The sequence below is a fragment of the Notothenia rossii genome, assembly GCF_949606895.1.
Source record: "Notothenia rossii genome assembly, chromosome: 4".
In the NCBI taxonomy this organism is placed as follows: Eukaryota; Metazoa; Chordata; class Actinopteri; order Perciformes; family Nototheniidae; genus Notothenia; species Notothenia rossii.
In genome coordinates, this window is record NC_136902.1 from 7314443 (window position 1) to 7342099 (window position 27657).

Below are 27657 nucleotides of genomic sequence, written 5' to 3' on the forward strand. Positions count from 1 at the left end.
CCTACTCTTGATAGTTTCTCTTAATTTCTTACCCTATCTTAAATAAAATTAAACCCAACTTCTTGCAAAAAACAGCATTATATATATTCAGGACGACTGAGTGGTGTTTGCAGCAGAGAGCATGCTGGTCCTGACCTGCAGAGACGTGCTGTTCTCAGAGAACGGGGAGCTGAAGAAGGAGTGGATGGTGTCGAACACCACGTTGATGATGTATTTCTCCAGGATGGGATCAGTGAGGCGCTTCTCCCGCTGGTTACACACCTGCAGAGGAGACAGAGGACATCAGGACACACGAAATACAACATATTGAGGCCAACGTACATTTCATTTCTGGAAGTGATGAATTATTGACTGATTCAAACACACGAAAAGTACCAGTATTTACTGATACTTAGCACAGGGCAGAGTCTCTCTCGCTGCATTATTAATAGTCACTAGGACAGAGCGGTTACCCTGGCCATGTCCACGGTGAAGTCCTCAAACAGTTTCCAGATGTGGTTCGACGTGTAGATTTCCTTCATCTCCACCTCGGTGTCCACGTAGCAGTGATTCACAAAGTTCACGTACGCCACCTTCACCTGCAGACAGAGAGAGAGAGACGGGTCTTAGTGTCAATAATGTATAACTTTAAGTGGCACTTTTTGACTGTAAGACATAGACAGAAAGTCATGCAGATAATTGACGCATACAGCCTTTATTTGAGGTGCAAAAGGTTAAAAAAATTACACCTTTTTAGGAAAAATAACATACTGTTTTGTGGTATACTATAAGCGCTTTGTGTGAAAGTATTCATGATAAAGAACTATTTTGAAAAAAATGTTTCCACCGTAGTATTTTCGATTTGTATGTAAATTGTTCCGGTATAGGCAGATTACATTATAGCAGTGGGTGGCAGCATCTACATTTCCTTTATAGAATATGGAGCTGAAATACAGGACGTTACCTCGGTGATGCAGTCCTCGTGCGTCACCACTCGCACCACGTCCTCCAGAGGAAGCAGAGACGTACATTTGATCTCCGTGTAAACGTTCTTCCCCTCGGCGCACGCTGCCAGCAGCTCCACCAGAGAGATGTGGTACCTGCAGGGGGGGGGGGGGGGGGGGATATTTAACAATCAAAGGTATGATACTGTGAAGCTGTATATTCTGTGTGTGTCTCAAACCTAAACCTAAACAAATCACTAAACACAGCAGCTATATGATGTATTACCTGTACTTTACAACGTGAGATAAGTAAGGTTTTGTTTGCAGGACTTACCTGTAGAACATACTACAGAGTGGTGTTATCCTGTAGTATTTGGACTTTTTATTTGAATTATTCAGAATATTTTATATAGTTTTGTTTATATTGATTATATTTGATATAATATTTTTCATTTTATTTTGAATTGTTAATTCTCTTTTCCACTTTTTTAAGTATTGTATTTCAACGTCTGAACACACTCTGCTTCTGTGACGAAATAATCTATCTATCTATCTATCGATACTTATAATATTAAGCACTAATTTTTATTATTTTACACACTGTAACTTCTATTCTTGTGTCTTATTCTATTTTATTTCTGTCATCTTGGCTCTTTAATGACTGCTCTTAGAGACCATTTAATGTGTTGCTATTGCAGAAATGGGTAAACAATATTATGTGTGAAATACAATTGTGTTTCATATTGTGTATTTAAAAAATAAAATAATTTCAACCCTTAAATTCAAAGTGTCTGTCTATAAAATAGTATTAGTGATATATAGTCAAAGTATTATTATTTATTATTTATTTGCATTATTTTGTGTTATTATTATTATTATTATTATTATTATTATTATTATTGTGTTTGAATGATTTTAATGTTTTCATAAGAACTTGTAATGTGCCTTGCCTGCCTGCTTGTCTCTTGGTATCCCCCGTGTTTACCTGAGTGGGCTGCTCTCCCCGACCCCCTCCCGGCTCTCGGCCATCAGGTCCAGCATCACGTTGAACGAGGCCTTGTCGTTGTAGAAGACCACCACGTCCTCCCCGGAGTTAGTGAGCTGCAGAGAGATCAGCGTTACATTTGATTATATTTGATTTGATTTTATTTATTTCGAATGTGTAAAACAATAATTAAAAAAAATAAATAATAATAATGAAATGAAACATGATAATTATTATACTATAGAAACTTAAGCAGTCAAATTGATAAACAAACATATATTACTGATTCTAAATGATATATAAACAAATAATCTACTTAATTACACATCCGAAAAGGGGTGGGATGAAGTTTACACTTATTTAACCCCTTCTCCCAAAAACGACATTATTAACACATATTTTTTTTCTTCTTAAAGAAATACATTTGTTATTGAAAAACAAACAAACAAAACTAAAACATCAAACAAACAGATTAATAAACAGATCAATAAACAAACAAATGCATAACAGGAAACACTTCTGTAATTTCCAAGTGTCCCTCTTAAAGAGTGCGTTGAAGACCTACATTTTTAACAAAGCCTTCAGTTAGAGCTGGCATTTTATGGTATTTATTTAATCGTATTTTTATGGTAATTCATTTGAAACTTTTATGTATTTTTATTGTCTTTTCTTGTATCTTATTTAGTTTTATTTCTATTTGTATTCCACACACTATCTTGTTTCCTCATTTTGCTGTAACTCCATCAAAGTCAACTTTATTGTCAATCTTCCAGTTTGTGTGTACAGACAGAGAGATCGAAATACCGTTTCCCACAATCCCGAATACAAAATAAAATATATATAAAAATATGTATGCAAATATGTATATCCTATATATACACAATCAAAAGACAGATGTATAAATATGCATAAATTAAGACATAAATAAAAGCACAACAATCAATATATGCAAAATAACAGTCACTTCAATATCTTTGAGAAATGTACATTCGTGCAAGACTATCCAGAGCAGCGTAAAAAAGAAAAGAGAAGTGGACAGTCTCCATCATATCAAATGTTGCTCTTTGTTTTTAATCAGAGGCCTGTACTACGAAGCAGGATTTTCGGTTAGCGAGCTAACTTCAGGGAAAACTCTGGGTTTCCGGTCCTACGACGCTGGGTCTCTTCTTAGCGGGGTAGATCTCCATGGTAACTTGTGCTGAACGCCTAACCTGCTCCGGAGCAGGTTTGCACATACTGTATGCGGAAGTATTATGTTTAGCAACACGTTAAGTTGAAGAAAAACTCAAATGCAATTAAAGTCAGATCCACTCGTGTCTGAGACGGGGCAGTGATATCATAAACCTGTTAATGTACGCATTCAAACACTCGGCAGTTTTTTAAAAAGTTTTTTTTACAAGCTGTTCTGTATTCACCTTGCCGGTGCAACTATGTGGCTTTTATCCTGGTTTATCTGTTTAATTCATGGATGTTTAAAGTTTAACTTCTTCATATTTGTCTAAAGTGATAGTTTACTTTTCATTCATGAAGTATATTGACGCTGCGCTGTCAGTACGCTTTTCCATGTTTGTGATTGGTCAAATGTTGCTAACCCCGCCCCTTTCATGTGAACGCGCTAATAGCCGGACAGAGAAACCCTGGCTTGAGTTAACGAGTTGATAACCAGCATCGTAGGACCGCTTAGCGAGATCTCGTTTGTTAGGGTTAGTTTAGCCAGATAACTCAACCGTATCCAGGATCTGTTGAACTGGATTTGTAGTACAGACCTCTGTAAAGCCCACTGAGACCAACATGTTTTGTGATTGGGCTATACAAATAAAGTTTGATTTGATTTGATGCAGCAGTGTTTCTGTGTCTGTCCTCACCTCGGTCATGATCATGTCCTGGCACTTCTTCACGTACTTGCCCTCGGCCTTGATGATGGTGTGCAGGAAGTTGAGGTACTGCACGTGGCGACCGTGCGTTGCCAGGCAGTGGATGAAGTGCTGCAGGACGCTCTCTGAGATCTCGCTGCACAGCTGGTAGTTGTTGCTGAAGATGTGCTGCACCGTCTCCGCCTCCAGCAGCTGAAGGCAAGGCAAGTTTATTTATACAGCACTTTTCAACCGAAGGCAATTCAAGGTGCTTTACAAAAATGAAAGACATTAAGAGCATAAAACACATTAGAAACATTAAAAAGCATAAAACATGAATAACACAGGTACATGAATATAAGTTACAGTGCAGTGTGAGATGTGAATAGTTCAATTAAAAGCAGCGGCAAAAAGAAAGTCTTCAGCCTGGATTTAAAAGCAGTCAGAGTTGCAGCGGACCGGCAGGTTTCTGGGAGTTTGCTCCAGATACTTGGCAGTATCTCTAGCCAGATTCTCACATTCCTCTACCCCTAGTCTTCCCGTAAAAACAAAAGGTGTCACTTCTGTTCAATCATTTACTCATTTAGTTTGTGCCATGTCAAATAGCTCTGACCAATGTGGACATGATTATGTACTTTTTTTTGTAGTTTTAACCAGCAAATATTGGCATGTCTTTGCAATGATCTCCATTATTTGTCTTTGTTTGTGTTTTATGTAAAATGTCAGAAACAATGGAAGGAGACATCCCCAAGTTGCTTTTTTTCTCAGACAATCAACAACACAGTTCATTTCGAGTCAAGTTATTCAAAAAGAACTTCACATTTGATAAACTGGAACCACTGCTTTGTGTTGAACATCTTAAACTACAGTAGCAAACAATCATCCAAACTGTATTTGATTTATTTTCCTATTCCTCTGAACCTGGTCAGTTATGAGCAGCGTACCCCCGGGTTGAGGAACAGGTTGAGGTTCTTGTGCAGCAGAGCCTGGTTCTCCCGGTTCCCCGTGCAGAACTTCTGCAGGAACAGGTGAGTGTACTTGATGATCTCCAGCATCTTCAAATCACTCTGCAGACAGACAGACAAAGAAGAGAGAAGGTTGACATTGAGAGGACTCTGTTTTTATCTTGTTGAAATGATCTTTACTCAAACCAAAGTCCCAATGTGTGGCTAAGTAACATCTCTAGGTAGGTGTGTGTGAATGTATACAGTAGATTTGTGTGAGTATAGGTATGTGCTGCATGTATGTATTACACACATATATATTCATCTAACAATGTTCCTGATAAATAATAATAATGAATAATGAGGCAGTGAATGTTTGTGTTCTTTGCAATTATGTTTTCTCTTTGTACATACGATCAGTACAGGCCACTGTCTCATTTGTACGCTTATATTTTCCATCTCTAAATGACAAACACTGTTTATGCAATGTCGAAACACAATAAAAACATTTTTGATCAGAAGTAACATTTCTAGAACAATGCTGTAATTAACTTTTAGGTTTTAAATGATATGTCTAGAACCTTTAATCATAAAGATCAGTCCTGACTCAGTGATTCTGTTGAGGTCCCACCTGGTCGTAGGACACCTGCAGGAGGTCCAGCATGACTTTATGAGCGCCCATGTTCTTCAGGAGCCTCTGCTGCTTCTTCCAGACTCCTGTGCTGCACATCTTATTCAACCTCTCCAGGATCTACAGAGAGAGAGGGAGCACCATTACAAGAGACAAATATAGGAGATACATTATAATATGTTTTCTCAGTCAGATTATTAAACTGGTTAAACGGTTTTAATAAACATAACTTTTCATTTACAAAGTTAAGATATAAATAAATAATAATGACATTAAAAGGGTATCTAAATATGTTATGGGTTGAGGTGGAAATAGATGAATATGAAATGCTAGAACTACTTTACAATCAAGTCAAAGCAAATGTAAAAAAAGAAAAAACGTATATATGGCTTTGTTTTTTACTTGAACATTTACAATTGCCTAAATTATTAACACTGTAAAGGAATGGGTCATTATGGCAGATATAGAGAAAATATAGTAATATAAACGTATCCATCAAAACATTAACACATTTTATTGTTCAGTTTTCTTACCCAACTTAAAAAATAAGGTTACATTTCCAAAACTTCAAATGTATTTCAATTGTATATAGTTTTATTGTGCTGTGGTTAGTTCAGCAAAAACTTAAAGTGGACCTATCATGCTATATTTGAATAATATAGTGTAGGGCCATACCTATGTAAGGCATATTTATACTTTTTATTTTTCAAAATACCAAACAGATCATGCATTTTAGCCATTCCTCATTTCGCTCAATTTAACACTGCCTTTCATGCTCGGATTCTGTGAGAACAGCACCATCTGGTGGCCTGAAATATGTACTACAGCGTCTCCAGCGCTTTCGAACGGCAATGTCCGTGGCTGTCTCCTCCTGATTGGTGGAGTTGGCCTAATAGCCGTAGCGCCACTTCTGTGACGACATAAAAGTGTTCAAATCTGGATCAGTCTGTATCAGATCCGTTGCAGCCCCTTTTTAAGAGATCTGGGTATGGAGGAAAATAGAGAGGGTTGTGTTTTCTGACACTTGGTGAGTTCCCTGGAACACCGGGGACACATATTCATGTATAAAAGACGTACAAAAGTGCATTTTGCATGATAGGTCACCTTTAAAATGATGTCAAAATAACATGCCTTCTCACTATACAACAAGAAAGAACTAAAAAGAAAACTATATTTTTTTATAATAATATTATATATAAATAATATTTTATATTATATTTTGGTTAAAGGTCTGCATTTCCGGCTGGGTACAGAAAAATGAAAGCAAACTTTAAAGCTTAAAAAAATAATCACGTTGGAACATAAGAAATGTATTATCACAATGGCATTGGGCTACAATCGTCAGAATATTGTAACGTTTGCTTCTGATTCTGAGGCCTAATAGGTGATCTTTGGGGCCTTTTTCAATATTTTCAGGCGTAGAAAAATGTAATCACAAAAGGCGGACAGTTTGCGTGATTTGTTGGCAAAGCTTGTGAGTGTTGTTGCAGTGTAGTTTCCTATCAGGAGGAATGATTAGGCACACATACAAGTCTTTCAATGAACATACTGCGTATTGTAAGGAGGGATTTAATGGATGGATTAAATGAATTCTTTATTTGAGACGTTTGCAGCAGCTGTAATCCAGACTGACTATGAGGGGAAATAATAATAAAACGTAATAAATTCAGCAGTGAAAAAGCCACCATTTCTGAAGAGAATGAGACGGAGCACCACGTAAAACTCTTCATCCACAAATACAGACATCACAGCCAAGCCCACAGTGATGATTGACAGGTGATCTGTTGGAAGCAGAAACACCACAACGAAGACCAACGAATAAAAGACGACCTCCTGAAGGAATACATGTCTACTCACCTCTTTGACTTTCTGGTAGTTCTCGTTGCCCTTCTCCAGCTTCTCTTTCTTGGGGGGAGTGTCCTCTGATGCCCCCTGCAGGGTGCAAACGGACACAATATGCAGTTCTCTCTGGGTATGTTACTACAGTATACATACTTAAATGATACACACAGTATATGTGTTACGATTGTGAACGCATTTGGGAATTTGGGGTTTTGCATTTTATGTTCATGAGGAGCTTCGCAGATATGGAGACGAAAAAGTTGATATTATGCGGACACCCGTGGATCCTCATTTAAATCAAAACTAGATCCGAGTTTCAAAATAACCTATAATGTTGGGGAAGCTATCTTATATTAAGTATCTTTAATAATTTCCTAGGCATTAAAACAACCTCCTCCTGATATGTATTTAGCTGGTAGCAGAACGTTATTGTTCACAAAGTCTTTCTATCATTTGTATCTTCATTTTTAGCATTATTTCCAATTTCCAATTTATTCAGTAATTCGAAAAGGTCTTGAATAACAATCAACCTTAAAGGTGGGGTAGGTCATTTTGAAGAAACCAGCTCGAGTGCGCTAGAATTTGAAAATACACAACCGGAGAAAAATCAACCGCTTCTTTACAGAGCCCCTCCTCCAGCACACACGAACGCGCATATGACCAATGAGGGCCCGAGATAAGTTTGTGCACAGATGGAAGGCTGACAGGCAGGTAGGCCATCCAGTTATTTTAGCCGGGCCGGCTCAAATGATTGGTCGTGCTTTTTACAGCGCCACGGCTTCCACAGATGAACATTTTGTTATGTATTTATTGTCAAAGCATTTAATATATTCATTGCTATCGGGATGTTAAGAGCATTCCATGGAATATAACAACAAGTGTTTCTGAAATAAATTACATACCCCACCTTTAAGGAGTTTTCTTAGGAAATTGGGGATGTCACTTTTCTACGTAGCTAGCTACCTAGCGAAATCTATGAAAAGTCTCAACGAAAAACGACCAAAACCTGGTAAAAAGTGTGGATAAAACGTCTGCGGCTGTGCAGGTTCTAACAAATCAGCGTAAAGATATAACATGTCTTAGTTCAACTGTTTTAATAAACATTGATACACTAAGGCATTGAGTGAAAATTAGCTTAGCAGGACGGATACGTGACCGACTACAGACAGAAATAACATAATATCAATGTTTACCTGAATGACAAAAAATAAATGAAAAGGCAATTCAGTGTTTATCCACAACCCAAGCAGCTTATTACTTGTTGTTAGATATGAATGGCTTGTTATGCAGTATAGAATAGTAGATAATGATGAAATGGTAGTATTAGAACAGGTTTGGAGCATTTTGCCTACATTTCACAGTAGAACCAAACAATAAAGAGAGACATGGAGTTGTGACATGCAACAAAAGCCCACAGCCAGATCTGAACCCAGGACCATACCGTTGCAGCGTCTGAGACATCAGCAAGCCCCACACCAACGGTAAGTACAGGATGCAAAGGTTCAAAATAAATATATATTCGTTGTTGTTAGTGTTAATCTTCAACCAAGAAAATGGTTCTTGTTACTTTGGTCCTTCTTAAAGTAGTGCTTTTGAGTTAGTGGTTGTACAGTGTTAGTTGTATTGTAGTTATTGACACTCAGCCATCTAGACATGAAGATCTCACCCATTAGTTATGAAGGAGTGTTAAACTTAAACATTTTTTAAATAAAATTGGCCCTAAATCCTTCTAGAAACTCTCTCTCAACATAGTGCTGTATGCTGGTGATACTGCACTCTCCACCATCTCTTTGTTCCTCGAACTTGTCTACGTTTTCCCAAAAAATGTACTTGGTGTTCAATTTAAACAGGAACCTAAACTGTTTAATGTCCAGACAATCTGTTCTTTTATGTTATAAATACTAATTCCTTTAGTGAAAATAAAGGTGTAAATAATGATGTTTTTGCTCCCCACCTCCCCTTTCTCCTTCTTGTCCTTCTTGTCTTTCTTCCCGTCGCTTCCACCTGAGCTCTTCTTCTCCACCCACAGTTCAGATTTTTCCACCAGCGTTCGGAGTCGATCCAGATCCGCCTTGATCAGCTTGTAGTTTTCTACATCCTGTGACGTGATCAACAACTGGACCTGAGGAGGAGCAAAAACAAGGATTAACATGAGCGTCCAGCAAACAGTGAGTCGGTCAATCAATCTTTCTGTGCAATTATTCCACTTCCACAGATTCAACATGATTCAGATTTGTGAAGTGGATTCAATAATTGGTTTAGATTAAATCGTTCTCAATCAATCTCAATCTTTATTTATTTATATAGCACATTTAAAACAACCTCAGTTGACCAAAGTGCTGTACAGGGAACAAACATAAAATAACACAATAGGAGTACAATAATTAAAAACACGATAATAAGCACAATAACTAGAGACATAGAAAAATACATACAAATATCAAAATGTTTTGCTCAACTAGTATTAAAAGCCAATGCAAAGAGGTGAGTAAATGGCCGTCGTAATCCAACCCTAGAGTAGTTGTAGTCATATGGCCCGCAAATTGGTCAGTAAAAGGACATCCAACACCAAATAACTATTTGGATTTGGGATATGTTATGTTATGTAAGGCATAGTTCAAGGAAACGATTCAATCATACATTCATCTGAGGTTGTTTAAGGGTGGTGATGGTTGTTACTGTACCTTACATTAGCTTAACTGTTATTGCTTTAATAAAACTACTAAACTAAACTCTTCTGTCATTTTTGGAAGACATCAAAATGTTGTAATTGATTATAGGACATAGGCTTATATTTGAAAGTATACTTAATTTAAATGAGTAAGAATGTACGATGCTTACTGTTGTGATATCTGTTTCACTTTATTTGAAATAGTTTTATTGTCATTTTTATTGTATTTAATCTCTATTTTTTACCTTGCAGATAGCCAGTCCTAACCCTAAATCAGTGTGAGCTTTTAATCCTATGTATTTGAGTGTGTGTGTGTGTGTGTGTGTGTGTGTGTGTGTGTGTGTGTGTGTGTGTGTGTGTGTGTGTGTGTGTGTACCTGTTTGAAGGTGTGCAGCACCTCCTGTCTCTGGCTGAAGTGTCTGAAGAGTAGCTGCAGGGCTCCGGAGACTAAAGGAGGATAGTCGTGCATGGTGAGGTGGATCAGAACCCTCAGGAACATCCGACCGCCTTCATCATCCACCTCCAAAATACTGTTCCCTTTCCTGTCCACACACACACACACACACACACACACACACACACACACACACACACACACACACACACACACACACACACACACACACACACACACACACACACACACACACACACACACACACACACACACACACACACACACACACACACACACACACACACACACACACACACACACTTTATATCTATGTGCTTCTTTTAATGTCTGAAGAAAAGCCATAATTGTTCAATATTGATCAAGGTTTTTATGAATGAAAGTGTCTACATATATGACATACCCGACTCCAAACATAGCCTCAGCCTGCTCTCCAATGTGCTGCAGGTTGATGGTGGCTGAGGAGGGACAAGACAAGATAAGACTTTATTCATCCCGAAGGAAGTTGTTGTGCCAGAGTTACACAAATATAATAAACACAGCAGCATAATAGTAAAACTGTACACTAAAAGTGCAGTACAAAGAGCAATCAAATATTAACAGGGTATATGCAGGAATCCTGAAGTCAAATTTAATACCTTTTAAGACCTTTGTTAAGACCCTTTCCATACATTTTAAGACCTCATCGCAACTTTGAGTTCTAACCGGTTACATAGGCGACACACTTTACCTCACATTTACTATATTGATTGTAAGATAGCAAAACTAAACAGAGTGCAGACAGACTACTGAAGCCTCCTCTCCACATGAACTTCAACCTCTCTGTGAGGGTCAGGTTTAATGCAGTACAGAGGCGCGGGAAGGTATTTTGAGTGGGGGTGCTGAGGTGCTGGACTCCAGTGAACACTATTACGGGCACTATAGAGCACGCACAAAAAAACTCCCCACACGCAAACACACAGTAAACCCGCGACTGTTACAATGAAGGCTCGATAATCAGCTCACGGCATATAGGCAGGGGTAAAGTGCTATTTTTTACGAGTGGGGAGCGGACCTCACCTCCTCTAGGGGGGTCCGGGGGGATGCTCCCCCGGGAAGATTTTTTTTAAATATTGAAGTTAAAAGCATCAATCTGGTGCACTTTGAGAGCAACATTAAGAGATCTATGGATACATCTTTCAACACCCAGATGAAACACAACTGTAAGCAGATGTTCTTTTTCTTTATGGATATTTTACAAATCACTCCCCTTTCAAACTGTATTCTTGTTTTACTGCCATATAGTATTTTATAACTGTTTTTCCTTTATTCTCTTTTTTTTTTTATAACTATAATGATCATATGAAGGTGTGCCGCGGAAATAATCTTTTGAATAATTTTTGACCAAACCGTTTGAGACCCACTGAGATAACTTAGACTAAAGTTAACTATCTAAACACTCAGAAAGTCCTTTAGCTCACGAGAGCCTCTCAGTCTGAGAGGAGAGCTCTCCTCCAGCTTGTTGTGGAACAAACAGCTCCGTATGTCCGTTAGTGCAGCTAGCTAACCAGATGCTAACAACACGGTCCCTGCTGCTGGCACCGGTCCCTCTCTCTCTCCCCCTCTCTCACACACACTAAATGCGCTATTTCCGCACACACACAGAGCCGCGAGCTTGAATGACACAAGCACACTTTTATTTCCATGCAACTCTCTGATTGGTCTGGTGTCTTGCCTCTGTTGTATTCACTGAACACGGGAAATTACATTCCTGCCGTCCTTTCTAGTGTCTTGATGAGGTTCACGTAAAGCACGGTTAATGTATTATATTATTGAGGTAGAATTGTCCGGGGCTACAGAAAAAACATTCGGGGCAGGCCAAAATATTATTTTACCAACAATGTGGAATTTATTGGCTACATATTACACAGATTATGCACAGCGGGAGCAGCAATAACCGTCAAATAATAATTCAGACAGGGGAGCTCCGCACCCCCTGCCTGCCGCTAGGGGGTGCTGCAGCGCCCTCAGCACCCCCCTTCCCGCGCCCATGATGCAGTATGCTGCTATTTTGCTTCTGTAGACTCTGTGCTCTTTCATTCCAGTCAAACTCCTCAGAAAACATTAGAAACCAGTATTTGACCAATAAACAAAACAATTGACAAAACTTTGAACTATGAAATATATTAAACGTTGGTGAGCTTCAGCGGGGTAATGCCATATAGGAGCTCCCACTCAAATACCCAGGGGTTAAATTGGGCTGGGGCTGTCCGGGGCTAAGCCCTGGCACATAGGACGATGCTCTGACGTCATCACCCTCACACATTTGTCATATGTTTACAAAAAAGGATATATATGTTAAGACTTTTCTCGTTCTTAATATAGACTATATTAGGGTCTATATATGTTGACTTTACTTTAAAATAGCAGATCTCTGTGACCGGATATAGGTAAAACGCATACGCAAGCGCAAAAAAGGCTTCCGTTCACACGCATTCGATTCATTAACGTGTCTGTTCACACTAGACCGCTGGAAATGCTGGAAACGATGTAGTACATATGTCAGGCCTGTAAGTGGCGCTGCTGCCGCCCGAAATACACCAAAAGCAGCGAAGAAGACCCCGGAGCATGGTTGCCCTTCTGTTTATTCTCCTCGGTGGACGGCGTGTTCTCCTGCTGTATCTCTCAGGCAGCGCCATCTCTCAGGTAGTCCACCAGCAGATGAAAGACACCCACATCTCCGCCTCTTCCAAGGGACGAGGGGGCCGTGCGGCAGAGTTTCCGTAAAAGAAATGTTCCGCCGGTCAACATGTCCGTTAAAATTTAAATCTTCCGTACAAAATTAGAAAATTGCCGATCAGATGTCTTCTTTGTTATTTATTGAGCTTTAAAACAAATTGATAACGACTCTGTTCTCTGTATAATTATATAATAATATTTAATAAACGGTGCCTGCCTCTTTTTTCCTCCCCCTCTTCTGACTGCCCGGCAGCAGCAGGAGACGTGGGGAGAGGGAGGCGGGCTATTTCATCGTTATCAGAAAATGATAGGGCTTACACACGGAGCCGTTGGACCTCCAGAGCGTTGCGTATGCTGGTCTACCCACCTTGGGACCCGTTACCGTAGTCGTTTAGTTCCCCCCCCCCCCCCCCCACACACACACAGAGCGGAGCAAGGCAACGAAACTTAAAATAATAAGCAGCATTTTACGGTGAGCTATGCATGGGGCCGCCTTGGGGGGTTTCCCGACATGTCGTTTCAGTAAATTAAAGGGTGTTTCTTGTTGTCGTTGCTGTGAACCTTCTTAATACCTTGGAAAATGCCGTTTAATACTTTTTAATACTTTTTAATAGCCTTAATTTTCGCTAAATTTATTTATCAACTTTTAATACTTTTTAAGACCCAGCGGACACCCTGATTAAATCGTTGATATTTAATTGCTAAACACACAAGAGGACTGAATATGCAACATTCACTTACATAGGCAGATTCCCTTTACAGTAAAAACAAACTCATTTGGGATATTTATCAAGGGTTTCAGTCCAAAACAAACTGAAAGAGTGAGTTTCCATTGGCTTTCTGTGTGTACCTGCGTGCTCCAAATTGGTGGTGGCGTCAGCATCAGCCATGGGATAAACATCCACAAACTCTTTCTTAAACACTGACAGCAGGAAGGAGATGCGGTAGTCCAGACGAACGTTCAGGATGAACTGATGAAGAGCAAACAAATGTTTATGGGTTAGAGCAGCTGTTCCTAGTTTGGACATATACAATTTGAAAGAAAAAACAGGAGAAACTACAAAATTAACACTTTAAAAAAAGGTGTTGCTTGCTTCAACTAGGCACCAATCCTGGTTATAAAGTGAAATATTTGAAAACTGCAAACTTGCTTATATCATCAACAGTGGAGACGTTAATAAGCAAGATAATTTTTTTTAACAAGGTATATCGTACAGGTGTACCTAACAAGGTGGGCATTGAGTGTGTGTTTAATATAATTAATATGTAATATAAGTTACCTGTAATATCTCCAGTATCTTCAGCTTGGTGTCCATCACAGTCAGGTCCATATTTTCAATACTATCTTTACTGCCTCTCTGTCCTTCAAGCGCATTTCCCGCCCCCGCCCCTCTGGCTCCTGCACCTCCGAATATGGACTGCTTCCTGTTCAGGACCATGGTGGACATAATCTGACCCATCCCATGTATTGAGCGCTTGACGTTTTTCCCTTCAGACGGGAGGGAAGAACAGAAAGCAATGGTCTGCATTATTACCGTTTGTTGGACTAAATCCAAAGGGGCAAAGACAGGAGACTTTTCGAAGTGGAAAATGCATCAGTTACTGCCCCTTTAAGCAGTGATAGGCCAGGGCGTTATCTAGGTGTGAAGGAAATTAAACCTATATTTAAATGTGTTAGCGACTGCAAGTAACAGTAGCAGTGACTAAACAGTTAGCTGACACAAAACAGTAACTCTTAAAGACTCTCAAAGTCAAAACCAGCCAGGAGACGAAATGATGAGTGACAAAAATGTCTGAAAGAATAAAAAAGCAAAACTACTTGGTTGACTTTAAAACTTCTACATAGCATCCATTAGAAAAAAACACATACAGCATATAAAGAAGACCCTTGAGATCCTTAGAATTAAGTCAATGCATTTCTTCAACAAAATGTTCAGCTTTTAATGTCTGGAAATGTGTATCGAATATGTTTTTGTAAATGTAACAAAGAACAAGCATGTAACGTGAGAGAAATGAAGATTAACATAAAGTAAAAAAAAAGATAAAGGTTAACAGGTATTAGTGCATTAAGTACCAGATCCATCATCATGGAATAAGACCCCAGCATATCCAGGGTTGGGTCTACAGTCGATGATGCCCAGCAGAGTTCTGGTGAGTCTGAGCAGCTCAAAGAAACTGTAGAAACCAAAGTAGATCAAATGTCTGGCCAAACTCACCACCTGGACAAAAGCCGAAAAGAAGAGGGAGTGATCAGAGACAAAAAATGCAAGACTGATGGATTAAGAAAGTGGTAAAATAGGAATAGACGTAAAAGAGTGAGGGCTGACCTCGTATGTGAGTTTGTTTTTCTCCTCGTTGTGAAAGGGCAGCTCATCGTTCAGGACGTTGTTCAGATATTCCTCCATGAAGGCCATTGTGTTGGAGAAACGGTTCTTCTTGTTGTCTCTGCTGTCGTCCATGTTGGAGTCATAACTGTGGGGAACACACATCAAAACAAATTATTATATGCTCTTGTTACACCACTCAGACCGCAAGGGTATTATAGATGTAGAAAACGTTCATTTATTAAATTCCACAAGGCACATGTGCAAGATGTCAGCATCTCAAACGATCTCCAAGCACAACACACAGACACACTTCTTCTGTTCATCTCCAGCATGAAACAATGATGAACCATCAGGAGATCTGCCCCCTTGTGGTATAAACATGCATGTGCAGGTCGACAAACTCAACCTTATGGGTGCAACACTCAGCAAACAATCTGTTCTATCTACACTGAGTCTTAGCCACACAAATCTGAAGCAAAGCAAATATTTTATTATATATAAACTTCATGATGTTTTTGAGTGTTATCGGATGAACAAATACACTTCTGCCAGGAGAGCCACACATTATACTGATGAGGAAAACATTTGTCAACACAAAATTAGAGGAAGTATTCTTGTTGTAGCATTTTCTGCAGTTACCAAGTAGTTTGACAAGCATTACCACCACCGTCTGGAAGGGAGAGGAATTGAACCATATGTGCATGTAGCCTTGTGAAAACTAAATGGATTGCACTCAAATTAGTCACTTCGTAAAGGTATCCTCAAAACAGGGGGCCTTAAAGGATTCTGAAAGTGACGTGCACATACTGTCAGTCTGAAAGCAATCAGGCTTTCACGAATGACGAGCTCATGAAAGTCAGAAGCAAACTGTGGACCTGATGCTGCAGTGAAGAATTAATGTACACAATAAAGTTAACACCTGAACAGGGACTTGAACGCTGGACCCTCAGAATAAAAAAAAGATGCCCTACCGACTGAGCTATCTAGGCTCTAGAAGACACCATAGTAGCGAAAATGTGAATAGCTACATTTGCATTAAGTATCTGAAAGCTTCCAATTAGATTTGCAATGTGGCAACCTGAGAGATCTTTGGTTGAGTGTAAAAGATGAGGCACTTATAAAAGGGGCCTTGAATATCTTTGCGAGTGACTTGGATGTATCTAGATAGTCTGGTTGGCAACAAACTACCACGAATGCAAGAAGCAGACTTTGCATAGCAGACAAATGTTAGCTTGAGAGAGGACTTGAGACATATCACACAATAGATTTATCGCCTGAACAGGGACTTGAACCCTGGACCCTCAGATTAAAAGTCTGATGCTCTACCGACTGAGCTATCCAGGCTCTGAAAGACACCTTAGAAGTGAAAGTATGCAAACCCACATTTGCATTAAGTATCTGAAAATCAAGACAGCTTTCAAGGAGATCAGCAATGTGGCAACCTGAGAGATCTTTGGTTGAGTGTAAAAGATGAGGCACTTATAAATGGGGCCTTGAAGACATTTGCGAGTGACTTGGATGTATCTCGTTAATCTGGTAGGGAACAGACTGCCACACGAAGACTTTCTCTAGCAGACAAATGTTACCTTTACAGATGATTTGAGTCATATCACACAACAGATTTACGCCTGAACAGGGACTTGAACCCTGGACCCTTAAATTAAAAGTCTGATGCTCTTCCGACTGAGCTATCCAGGCTCTGAAAGACACATTAGTAGTGAACGTATGCATGCCTACATTTGCATTAAGTATCTGAAAATCAAGAAAGCTTTCAAGGAGATCAGCAATGTGGCAACCTGAGAGATCTTTGGTTGAGTGTAAAAGATGAGGCACTTATAAATGGGGCCTTGAAGACATGTGCGAGTGACTTGGATGTATTTAGATAGTCTGGTTGGGAGCAAACTACCACGAATGCAAGAAGCAGACTTTGCATAGCAGACAAATGTTAGCATTAGAGAGGACATGAGACATATCACACAATAGATTTATCACCTGAACAGGGACTTGAACCCTGGACCCTCAGATTAAAAGTCTGATGCTCTACCGACTGAGCTATCCAGGCTCTGAAAGACATCTTAGTAATGAAAGTAGGCATACCCACATTTGGATTAAGTATCTGAAAATCAAGACAGTTTTCAAGGAGATCAGCAATGTGGCAACCTGAGAGATCTTTGGTTGAGTGTAAAAGATGAGGCACTTATAAATGGGGCCTTGAACACCTTTGCGAGTGACTTGGATGTATCTCGATAATCTGGTCGGGAACAGACTGCCACACGAAGACTTTCTGTAGCAGACAAATGTTAGCTTTAGAGAGGACTTGAGTCATATCACACAACAGATTTACACCTGAACAGGGACTTGAACCCTGGACCCTCAGATTAAAAGTCTGATGCTCTACCGACTGAGCTATCCAGGCTCTGAAAGACAGATTAGTAGTGAAAGTATGCATGCCTACATTTGCATTAAGTATCTGAAAATCAAGACAGCTTTCAAGGAGATTAGCAATGTGGCAACCTAAGAGAGCTTTGGTTCAGTGTAAAAGATGAGGCACTTATAAATGGGGCCTTGAAGACATGTGCGAGTGACTTGGATGTATCTTGATAGTCTGGTTGGGAACAGACTACCACGAATGCAAGAAGCAGACTTTGCATAGCAGACAAGTGTTAGCTTTAGAGAGGACTTGAGACATATCACACAATAGATTTATCGCCTGAACAGGGACTTGAACCCTGGACCCTCAGATTAAAAGTCTGATGCTCTACCGACTGAGCTATCCAGGCTCTGGAAGACAATTTAGTAAAGAAAGTAGGCATACCCACATTTGGATTAAGTATCTGAAAATCAAGACAGTTTTCAAGGAGATCAGAAATGTGGCAACCTGAGAGATCTTTGGTTGAGTGTAAAAGATGAGGCACTTATAAATGGGGCCTTGAAGACCTTTGCTAGTGACTTGGATGTATCTAGATAGTCTGGTTGGGAACAGACTACCACGAATGCAACACGAAGACTTTCACTAGCAGAAAACTGTTATGTTTAGAGAGGACTTGAGTCATATCACACAATAGATTAACGCCTGAACAGGGACTTGAACCCTGGACCCTCAGATTAAAAGTCTGATGCTCTAACGACTGAGCTATCCAGGCTCTGAAAGATACCTTAGAAGTGAAAGTATGCAAACCAACATTTGCATTAAGTATCTTAAAATCAAGACAGCTTTCAAGGAGATCAGCAATGTGGCAACCTGAGAGATCTTTGGTTGAGTGTAAAAGATGAGGCACTTATAAATGGGGCCTTGAAGACCTGTGTGAGTGACTTGGATGTATCTAGATAATCTGGTATGGAACAGACTGTCACGAATGCAACACGAAGACTTTCTCTAGCAGACAAATGTTAGCTTTAGAGAGGACTTGAGTCATATCACACAACAGATTTATCGCCTGAACAGGGACTTGAACCCTGGACCCTCAGATTAAAAGTCTGATGCTCTACCGACTGAGCTATCCAGGCTCTGAAAGATACCTTTGAAGTGAAAGTATGCAAACCCACATTTGCATTAAGTATCTGAAAATCAAGACAGCTTTCAAGGAGATCAGCAATGTGGCAACCTGAGAGATCTTTGGTTGAGTGTAAAATATGAGGCACTTATAAATGGGGCCTTGAAGACATGTGCGAGTGACTTGGATGTATCTCGATAATCTGGTAGGGAACAGACTGCCACACGAAGACTTTCTGTAGCAGACAAATGTTAGCTTTAGAGAGGACTTGAGTCATATCACACGATAGATTTACGCCTGAACAGGGACTTGAACCCTGGACCCTCAGATTAAAAGTCTGATGCTCTACCGACTGAGCTATCCAGGCTCTGAAAGGTACCTTAGAAGTGAAAGTATGCATGCCCACATTTGCATTAAGTATCTGACAATCAAGACAGCTTTCAAGGAGATCAGCAATGTGGCAACCTGACAGATCTTTGGTTGAGTGTAAAAGATGAGGGATTTATAAATGGGGCCTTGAAGACATGTGCGAGTGACTTGGATGTATCTAGATAGTCTGGTTGGGAACAAACTAGCACGAATGCAAGAAGCAGACTTTGCATAGCAGACAAATGTTAGCATTAGAGAGGACTTGAGACATATCACACAATAGATTTATCACCTGAACAGGGACTTGAACCCTGGACCCTCAGATTAAAAGTCTGATGCTCTACCGACTGAGCTATCCAGGCTCTGAAAGACACCTTAGTAATGAAAGTAGGCAAACCCACATTTGGATTAAGTATCTGAAAATCAAGACAGTTTTCAAGGAGATCAGCAATGTGGCAACCTGAGAGATCTTTGGTTGAGTGTAAAAGATGAGGCACTTATAAATGGGGCCTTGAATACATGTGCGAGTGACTTGGATGTATCTAGATAATCTGGTAGGGAACAGACTGCCACACAAACACTTTCTGTTGCAGACAAATGTTAGCTTTAGAGAGGACTTGAGTCACATCACACGATAGATTTACGCCTGAACAGGGACTTGAACCCAGGACCCTCAGATTAAAAGTCTGATGCTCTACCGACTGAGCTATCCAGGCTCTGAGAGGTACCTTAGAAGTGAAAGTATGCAAACCCACATTTGCATTAAGTATCTGACAATCAAGACAGCTTTCAAGGAGATCAGCAATGTGGCAATCTGAGAGATCTTTGGTTGAGTGTAAAAGATGAGGCACTTATAAATGGGGCCTTGAAGACATGTGCGAGTGACTTGGATGTATCTAGATAATCTGGTAGGGAACAGACTGCCACGAATGCAACACGAAGACTTTCTCTAGCAGACAAATGTTACCTTTACAGAGGACTTGAGTCATATCAAACAAGAGATTTACGCCTGAACAGGGACTTGAACCCTGGACCCTCAGATTAAAAGTCTGATGCTCTACCGACTGAGCTATCCAGGCTCTGAAAGAAGCCTTAGTAATGAAAGTATGCAAACCCACATTTGGATTAAGTATATGAAAATCAAGACAGTTTTCAAGGAGATCAGCAATGTGGCAACCTGAGAGATCTTTGGTTGAGTGTAAAAGATGAGGTACTTATAAATGGGGCCTTGAAGACATTTGCGAGTGACTTGGATACATCTCGATAATCTGGTAGGGAACAGACTGCCACACGAAGACTTTCTCTAGCAGACAAATGTTAGCTTTAGAGAGGACTTGAGACATATCACACAATAGATTTATCGCCTGAACAGGGACTTGAACCCTGGACCCTCAGATTAAAAGTCTGATGCTCTACCGACTGAGCTATCCAGGCTCTGAAAGAAGCCTTAGTAATGAAAGTATGCAAACCCACATTTGGATTAAGTATATGAAAATCAAGACAGTTTTCAAGGAGATCAGCAATGTGGCAACCTGAGAGATCTTTGGTTGAGTGTAAAAGATGAGGCACTTATAAATGGTGCCTTGAAGACATGTGCGAGTGACTTGGATGTATCTAGATAGACTGGTTGGGAACAAACTAGCACGAATGCAAGAAGCAGACTTTGCATAGCAGACAAATGTTAGCGTTAGAGAGGACTTGAGACATATCACACAATAGATTTATCGCCTGAACAGGGACTTGAACCCTGGACCCTCAGATTAAAAGTCTGATGCTCTACCGACTGAGCTATCCAGGCTCTGAAAGACACCTTAGTAATGAAAGTAGGCATACCCACATTTGCATTAAGTATCTGAAAATCAAGACAGCTTTCAAGGAGATCAGCAATGTGGCAACCTGAGAGATCTTTGGTTGAGTGTAAAAGATGAGGCACTTATAAATGGGGCCTTGAAGACATGTGCGAGTGACTTGGATGTATCTCAATAATCTGGTAGGGAACAGACTGCCACACGAAGACTTTCTCTAGCAGACAAATGTTAGCTTTAGAGAGGACTAGAGTCATATCACACAACAGATTTACACCTGAACAGGGACTTGAACCCTGGACCCTCAGATTAAAAGTCTGATGCTCTACCGACTGAGCTATCCAGGCTCTGAAAGACACCTTAGTAGTGAAAGTATGCATGCCTACATTTGCATTAAGTATCTGAAAATCAAGACAGCTTTCAAGGAGATCAGCAATGTGGCAACCTGAGAGATCTTTGTTTGAGTGTAAAAGATGAGGCACTTATAAATGGGGCCTTGAAGACATGTGCGAGTGACTTGGATGTATCTCAATAATCTGGTAGGGAACAGACTGCCACACGAAGACTTTCTCTAGCAGACAAATGTTAGCTTTAGAGAGGACTAGAGTCATATCACACAACAGATTTAAACCTGAACAGGGACTTGAACCCTGGACCCTCAGATTAAAAGTCTGATGCTCTACCGACTGAGCTATCCAGGCTCTGAAAGACACCTTAGTAGTGAAAGTATGCATGCCTACATTTGCATTAAGTATCTGAAAATCAAGACAGCTTTCAAGGAGATCAGCAATGTGGCAACCTGAGAGATCTTTGTTTGAGTGTAAAAGATGAGGCACTTATAAATGGGGCCTTGAAGACATGTGCGAGTGACTTGGATGTATCTAGATAGTCTGGTTGGGAACAGACTACCACGAATGCAAGAAGCAGACTTTGCATAGCAGACAAGTGTTAGCTTTAGAGAGGACTTGAGACATATCACACAATAGATTTATCGCCTGAACAGGGACTTGAACCCTGGACTCTCAGATTAAAAGTCTGATGCTCTACCGACTGAGCTATCCAGGCTCTGAAAGACACCTTAGTAATGAAAGTAGGCATACCCACATTTGCATTAAGTATCTGAAAATCAAGACAGTTTTCAAGGAGATCAGCAATGTGGCAACCTGAGAGATCTTTGGTTGAGTGTAAAAGATGAGGCACTTATAAATGGGGCCTTGAAGACATGTGCGAGTGATTTGGATGTATCTAGATAATCTGGTAGGGAACAGACTGCCACACGAAGACTTTCTGTAGCAGACAAATGTTAGCTTTAGAGAGGACTTGAGTCATATCACACGACAGATTTACGCCTGAACAGGGACTTGAACCCTGGACCCTCAGATTAAAAGTCTGATGCTCTACCGACTGAGCTATCCAGGCTCTGAAAGACACCTTAGTAATGAAAGTAGGAATACCCACATTTGGATTAAGTATCTGAAAATCAAGACAATTTTCAAGGAGATCAGCAATGTGGCAACCTGAGAGATCTTTGGTTGAGTGTAAAAGATGAGGCACTTATAAATGGGGCCTTGAAGACATGTGCGAGTGATTTGGATGTATCTAGATAATCTGGTATGGAACAGACTGCCACACAAAGACTTTCTGTAGCAGACAAATGTTAGCTTTAGAGAGGACTTGAGTCATATCACACGACAGATTTACGCCTGAACAGGGACTTGAACCCTGGACCCTCAGATTAAAAGTCTGATGCTCTACCGACTGAGCTATCCAGGCTCTGAAAGATACCTTAGTAGTGAAAGTATGCATGCCTACATTTGCATTAAGTATCTGAAAATCAAGACAGCTTTCAAGGAGATCAGCAATGTGGCAACCTGAGAGATCTTTGTTTGAGTGTAAAAGATGAGGCACTTATAAATGGGGCCTTGAAGACATGTGCGAGTGACTTGGATGTATCTTGATAGTCTGGTTGGGAACAGACTACCACGAATGCAAGAAGCAGACTTTGCATAGCAGACAAGTGTTAGCTTTAGAGAGGACTTGAGACATATCACACAATAGATTTATCGCCTGAACAGGGACTTGAACCCTGGACCCTCAGATTAAAAGTCTGATGCTCTACCGACTGAGCTATCCAGGCTCTGAAAGACACCTTAGTAATGAAAGTAGGCAAACCCACATTTGGATTAAGTATCTGAAAATCAAGACAATTTTCAAGGAGATCAGCAATGTGGCAACCTGAGAGATCTTTGGTTGAGTGTAAAAGATGAGGCACTTATAAATGGGGCCTTGAAGACATGTGCGAGTGACTTGGATATATTTAGATAGTCTGGTTGGGAGCAAACTACCACGAATGCAAGAAGCAGACTTTGCATAGCAGACAAATGTTAGCATTAGAGAGGACATGAGACATATCACACAATAGATTTATCGCCTGAACAGGGACTTGAACCCTGGACCCTCAGATTAAAAGTCTGATGCTCTACCGACTGAGCTATCAAGGCCCTGAAAGACATCTTAGTAATGAAAGTAGGCATACCCACATTTGGATTAAGTATCTGAAAATCAAGACAGTTTTCAAGGAGATCAGCAATGTGGCAACCTGAGAAATCTTTGATTGAGTGTAAAAGATGAGGCACTTATAAATGGGGCCTTGAAGACATGTGCGAGTGACTTGGATGTATCTAGATAATCTGGTAGGGAACAGACTGCCACGAATGCAACACGAAGACTTTCTCTAGCAGACAAATGTTACCTTTACAGAGGACTTGAGTCATATCACACAAGAGATTTACGCCTGAACAGGGACTTGAACCCTGGACCCTCAGATTAAAAGTCTGATGCTCTACCGACAGAGCTATCCAGGCTCTGAAAGATACCTTAGTAGTGAAAGTATGCATGCCTACATTTGCATTAAGTATCTGAAAATCAAGACAGCTTTCAAGGAGATCAGCAATGTGGCAACCTGAGAGATCTTTGGTTGAGTGTAAAAGATTAGGCACTTATAAATGGGGCCTTGAAGACATGTGCAAGTGACTTGGATGTATCTAGATAGTCTGGTTGGGAACAAACTACCACGAATGCAAGAAGCAGACTTTGCATAGCAGACAAATGTTAGCGTTAGAGAGGACTTGAGACATATCACACAATAGATTTATCGCCTGAACAGGGACTTGAACCCTGGACCCTCAGACTAAAAGTCTGATGCTCTACCGACTGAGCTATCCAGGCTCTGAAAGACACCTTAGTAATGAAAGTAGGCAAACCCACATTTGGATTAAGTATCTCAAAAACAAGACAGTTTTCAAGGAGATCAGCAATGTGGCAACCTGAGAGATCTTTGCTTGAGTGTAAAAGATGAGGCACTTATAAATGGGGCCTTGAATACATGTGCGAGTGACTTGGATGTATCTAGATAATCTGGTAGGGAACAGACTGCCACGAATGCAACACGAAGACTTTCTGTAGCAGACAAATGTTAGCGTTAGAGAGGACTTGAGACATATCACACAATAGATTTATCGCCTGAACAGGGACTTGAACCCTGGACCCTCAGATTAAAAGTCTGATGCTCTACTGACTGAGCTATCCAGGCTCTGAAAGACCCCTTAGTAATCAAAGTAGGCAAACCCACATTTGGATTAAGTATCTGAAAATCAAGACAGTTTTCAAGGAGATCAGCAATGTGGCAACCTGAGAGATCTTTGCTTGAGTGTAAAAGATGAGGCACTTACAAATGGGGCCTTGAAGACATGTGCGAGTGACTTGGATGTATCTTGATAGTCTGGTTGGGAACAAACTACCACGAATGCAAGAAGCAGACTTTGCATAGCAGACAAGTGTTAGCTTTAGAGAGGACTTGAGACATATCAAACAATATATTTATCGCCTGAACAGGGACTTGAACCCTGGACCCTCAGATTAAAAGTCTGATGCTCTACCGACTGAGCTATCCAGGCTCTGAAAGGTACCTTAGAAGTGAAAGTAGGCAAACCCACATTTGCATTAAGTATCTGACAATCAAGACAGCTTTCAAGGATATCAGCAATGTGGCAACCTGAGAGATCTTTGTTTGAGTGTAAAAGATGAGGCACTTATAAATGGGGCCTTGAAGACATGTGCGAGTGACTTGGATGTATCTTGATAGTCTGGTTGGGAACAGACTACCACGAATGCAAGAAGCAGACTTTGCATAGCAGACAAGTGTTAGCTTTAGAGAGGACTTGAGACATATCACACAATAGATTTATCGCCTGAACAGGGACTTGAACCCTGGACCCTCAGATTAAAAGTCTGATGCTCTACCGACTGAGCTATCCAGGCTCTGAAAGACACCTTAGTAGTGAAAGTATGCATGCCTACATTTGCATTAAGTATCTGAAAATCAAGACAGCTTTCAAGGAGATCAGAAATGTGGCAACCTGAGAGATCTTTGGTTGAGTGTAAAAGATGAGGCACTTATAAATGGGGCCTTGAAGACCTGTGCGAGTGACTTGGATGTATCTAGATAATCTGGTAGGGAACAGACTGTCACGAATGCAACACGAAGACTTTCTCTAGCAGACAAATGTTAGTTTAAGAGAGGACTTGAGTGATATCACACAACAGATGTACGCCTGAACAGGGACTTGAACCCTGGACCCTCAGATTAAAAGTCTGATGCTCTACCGACTGAGCTATCCAGGCTCTGAAAAACACCTTAGTTGTGAAAGTATGCATGCCTACATTTGCATTAACTATCTGAAAATCAAGACAGCTTTCAAGGAGATCAGCAATGTGGCAACCTGAGAGATCTTTGTTTGAGTGTTAAAGATGAGGCACTTATAAATGGGGCCTTGAAGACATGTGCGAGTGACTTGGATGTATCTTGATAGTCTAGTTGGGAACAGACTACCACGAATGCAAGAAGCAGACTTTGCATAGCAGACAAGTGTTAGCTTTAGAGAGGACTTGAGACATATCACACAATAGATTTATCGCCTGAACAGGGACTTGAACCCTGGACCCTCAGATTAAAAGTCTGATGCTCTACCGACTGAGCTATCCAGGCTCTGAAAGACACCTTAGTAATGAAAGTAGGCATACCCACATTTGGATTAAGTATCTGAAAATCAAGACAATTTTCAAGGAGATCAGCAATGTGGCAACCTGAGAGATCTTTGGTTGAGTGTAAAAGATGAGGCACTTATAAATGGGGCCTTGAAGACATGTGCGAGTGATTTGGATGTGTCTAGATAATCTGGTAGGGAACAGACTGCCACACGAAGAATTTCTGTAGCAGACAAATGTTAGCTTTAGAGAGGACTTGAGTCATATCACACAAGAGATTTACACCTGAACAGGGACTTGAACCCTGGGCCCTCAGATTAAAAGTCTGATGCTCTACCGACTGAGCTATCAAGGCTCTGAAAGACACCTTAGTAGTGAAAGTATCCATGCCTACATTTGCATTAAGTATCTGAAAATCAAGACAGCTTTCAAGGAGATCAGAAATGTGGCAACCTGAGAGATCTTTGGTTGAGTGTAAAAGATGAGGCACTTATAAATGGGGCCTTGAAGACCTGTGCGAGTGACTTGGATGTATCTAGATAATCTGGTAGGGAACAGACTGCCACGAATGCAACACGAAGACTTTCTGTAGCAGACAAATGTTAGCGTTAGAGAGGACTTGAGACATATCACACAATAGATTTATCGCCTGAACAGGGACTTGAACCCTGGACCCTCAGATTAAAAGTCTGATGCTCTACCGACTGAGCTATCCAGGCTCTGAAAGACACCTTAGTAATGAAAGTAGGCAAACCCACATTTGGATTAAGTATCTCAAAAACAAGACAGTTTTCAAGGAGATCAGCAATGTGGCAACCTGAGAGATCTTTGCTTGAGTGTAAAAGATGAGGCACTTATAAATGGGGCCTTGAAGACATGTGCGAGTGACTTGGATGTATCTAGATAGTCTGGTTGGGAACAAACTACCACGAATGCAAGAAGCAGACTTTGCATAGCAGACAAGTGTTAGCTTTAGAGAGGACTTGAGACATATCAAACAATAGATTTATCGCCTGAACAGGGACTTGAACCCTGGACCCTCAGATTAAAAGTCTGATAATAATAATAATAATAATGCATTTATTTTATAAGGCGCCTTTCAAGGCAATCAAGGTCGCCGTACAACAAGGTTAAAAACAATTTTTACAAACATAGTTAAAAGCAAAACACAGTTTAAAAACATAACTACTAAAAACATACAGCTTGCAGCACAGGTCAGCCATACGCTTGCCTGAACAGGTGGGTTTTGAGGTGAGTTTGGAAAGTGGTGATAGTGTCCATGTTTCTAATATCAGGGGGGAGGGAGTTCCAGAGGTGAGGGGCAGAGCGGCTGAAGGCTCTTGACCCCATGGTGGAGAGACGGGCTGGGAAAACTTTGAGAGTGATGGAGGAGGCAGACCTAAGAGACCGGGTGGGAATGTTGACATGGACAAGGTCAGACAGGTATGGGGGGGCGAGGTTATGAATGGCTTTGAAAGTATGAAAGAGGATCTTGTAGTCAATGCGGTGTTTAATGGGAAGCCAGTGGAGTTGGTGTAGTACAGGGGTGATGTGACTGATGACAGGGGTTCTGGTGATGATACGGGCAGCAGCGTTTTGGACCAGTTGGAGTTTGTGTAGGTGTTTGTGGGGGA

At 40.6% G+C, this 27657-nt stretch overlaps 1 protein-coding gene across 2 annotated transcripts in view; it reads right to left on the reverse strand.

The window, feature by feature from the left end:
• Window positions 1-27657, reverse strand: part of itpr3 (inositol 1,4,5-trisphosphate receptor, type 3) — a 206617-nt gene that overhangs the window by 58525 nt on the left and 120435 nt on the right. For both annotated transcript variants that reach the window (XR_013807410.1, XM_079677156.1), the window contains exons 21-35: window positions 15310-15454; window positions 15057-15201; window positions 14263-14471; window positions 13833-13953; window positions 10668-10722; window positions 10226-10391; window positions 9133-9300; window positions 7194-7268; window positions 5337-5456; window positions 4706-4828; window positions 3774-3974; window positions 1909-2024; window positions 944-1079; window positions 453-578; window positions 136-261 (exon numbers count right to left, since the gene is read on the reverse strand). Coding sequence is in view for 1 of the 2 variants with exons in the window: in XM_079677156.1 (XP_079533282.1) it covers window positions 136-261; window positions 453-578; window positions 944-1079; window positions 1909-2024; window positions 3774-3974; window positions 4706-4828; window positions 5337-5456; window positions 7194-7268; window positions 9133-9300; window positions 10226-10391; window positions 10668-10722; window positions 13833-13953; window positions 14263-14471; window positions 15057-15201; window positions 15310-15454 (2032 nt within the window). In the remaining variant the exon portion in view is untranslated. The remainder of the gene's footprint in view (window positions 1-135; window positions 262-452; window positions 579-943; window positions 1080-1908; window positions 2025-3773; window positions 3975-4705; window positions 4829-5336; window positions 5457-7193; window positions 7269-9132; window positions 9301-10225; window positions 10392-10667; window positions 10723-13832; window positions 13954-14262; window positions 14472-15056; window positions 15202-15309; window positions 15455-27657) is intronic.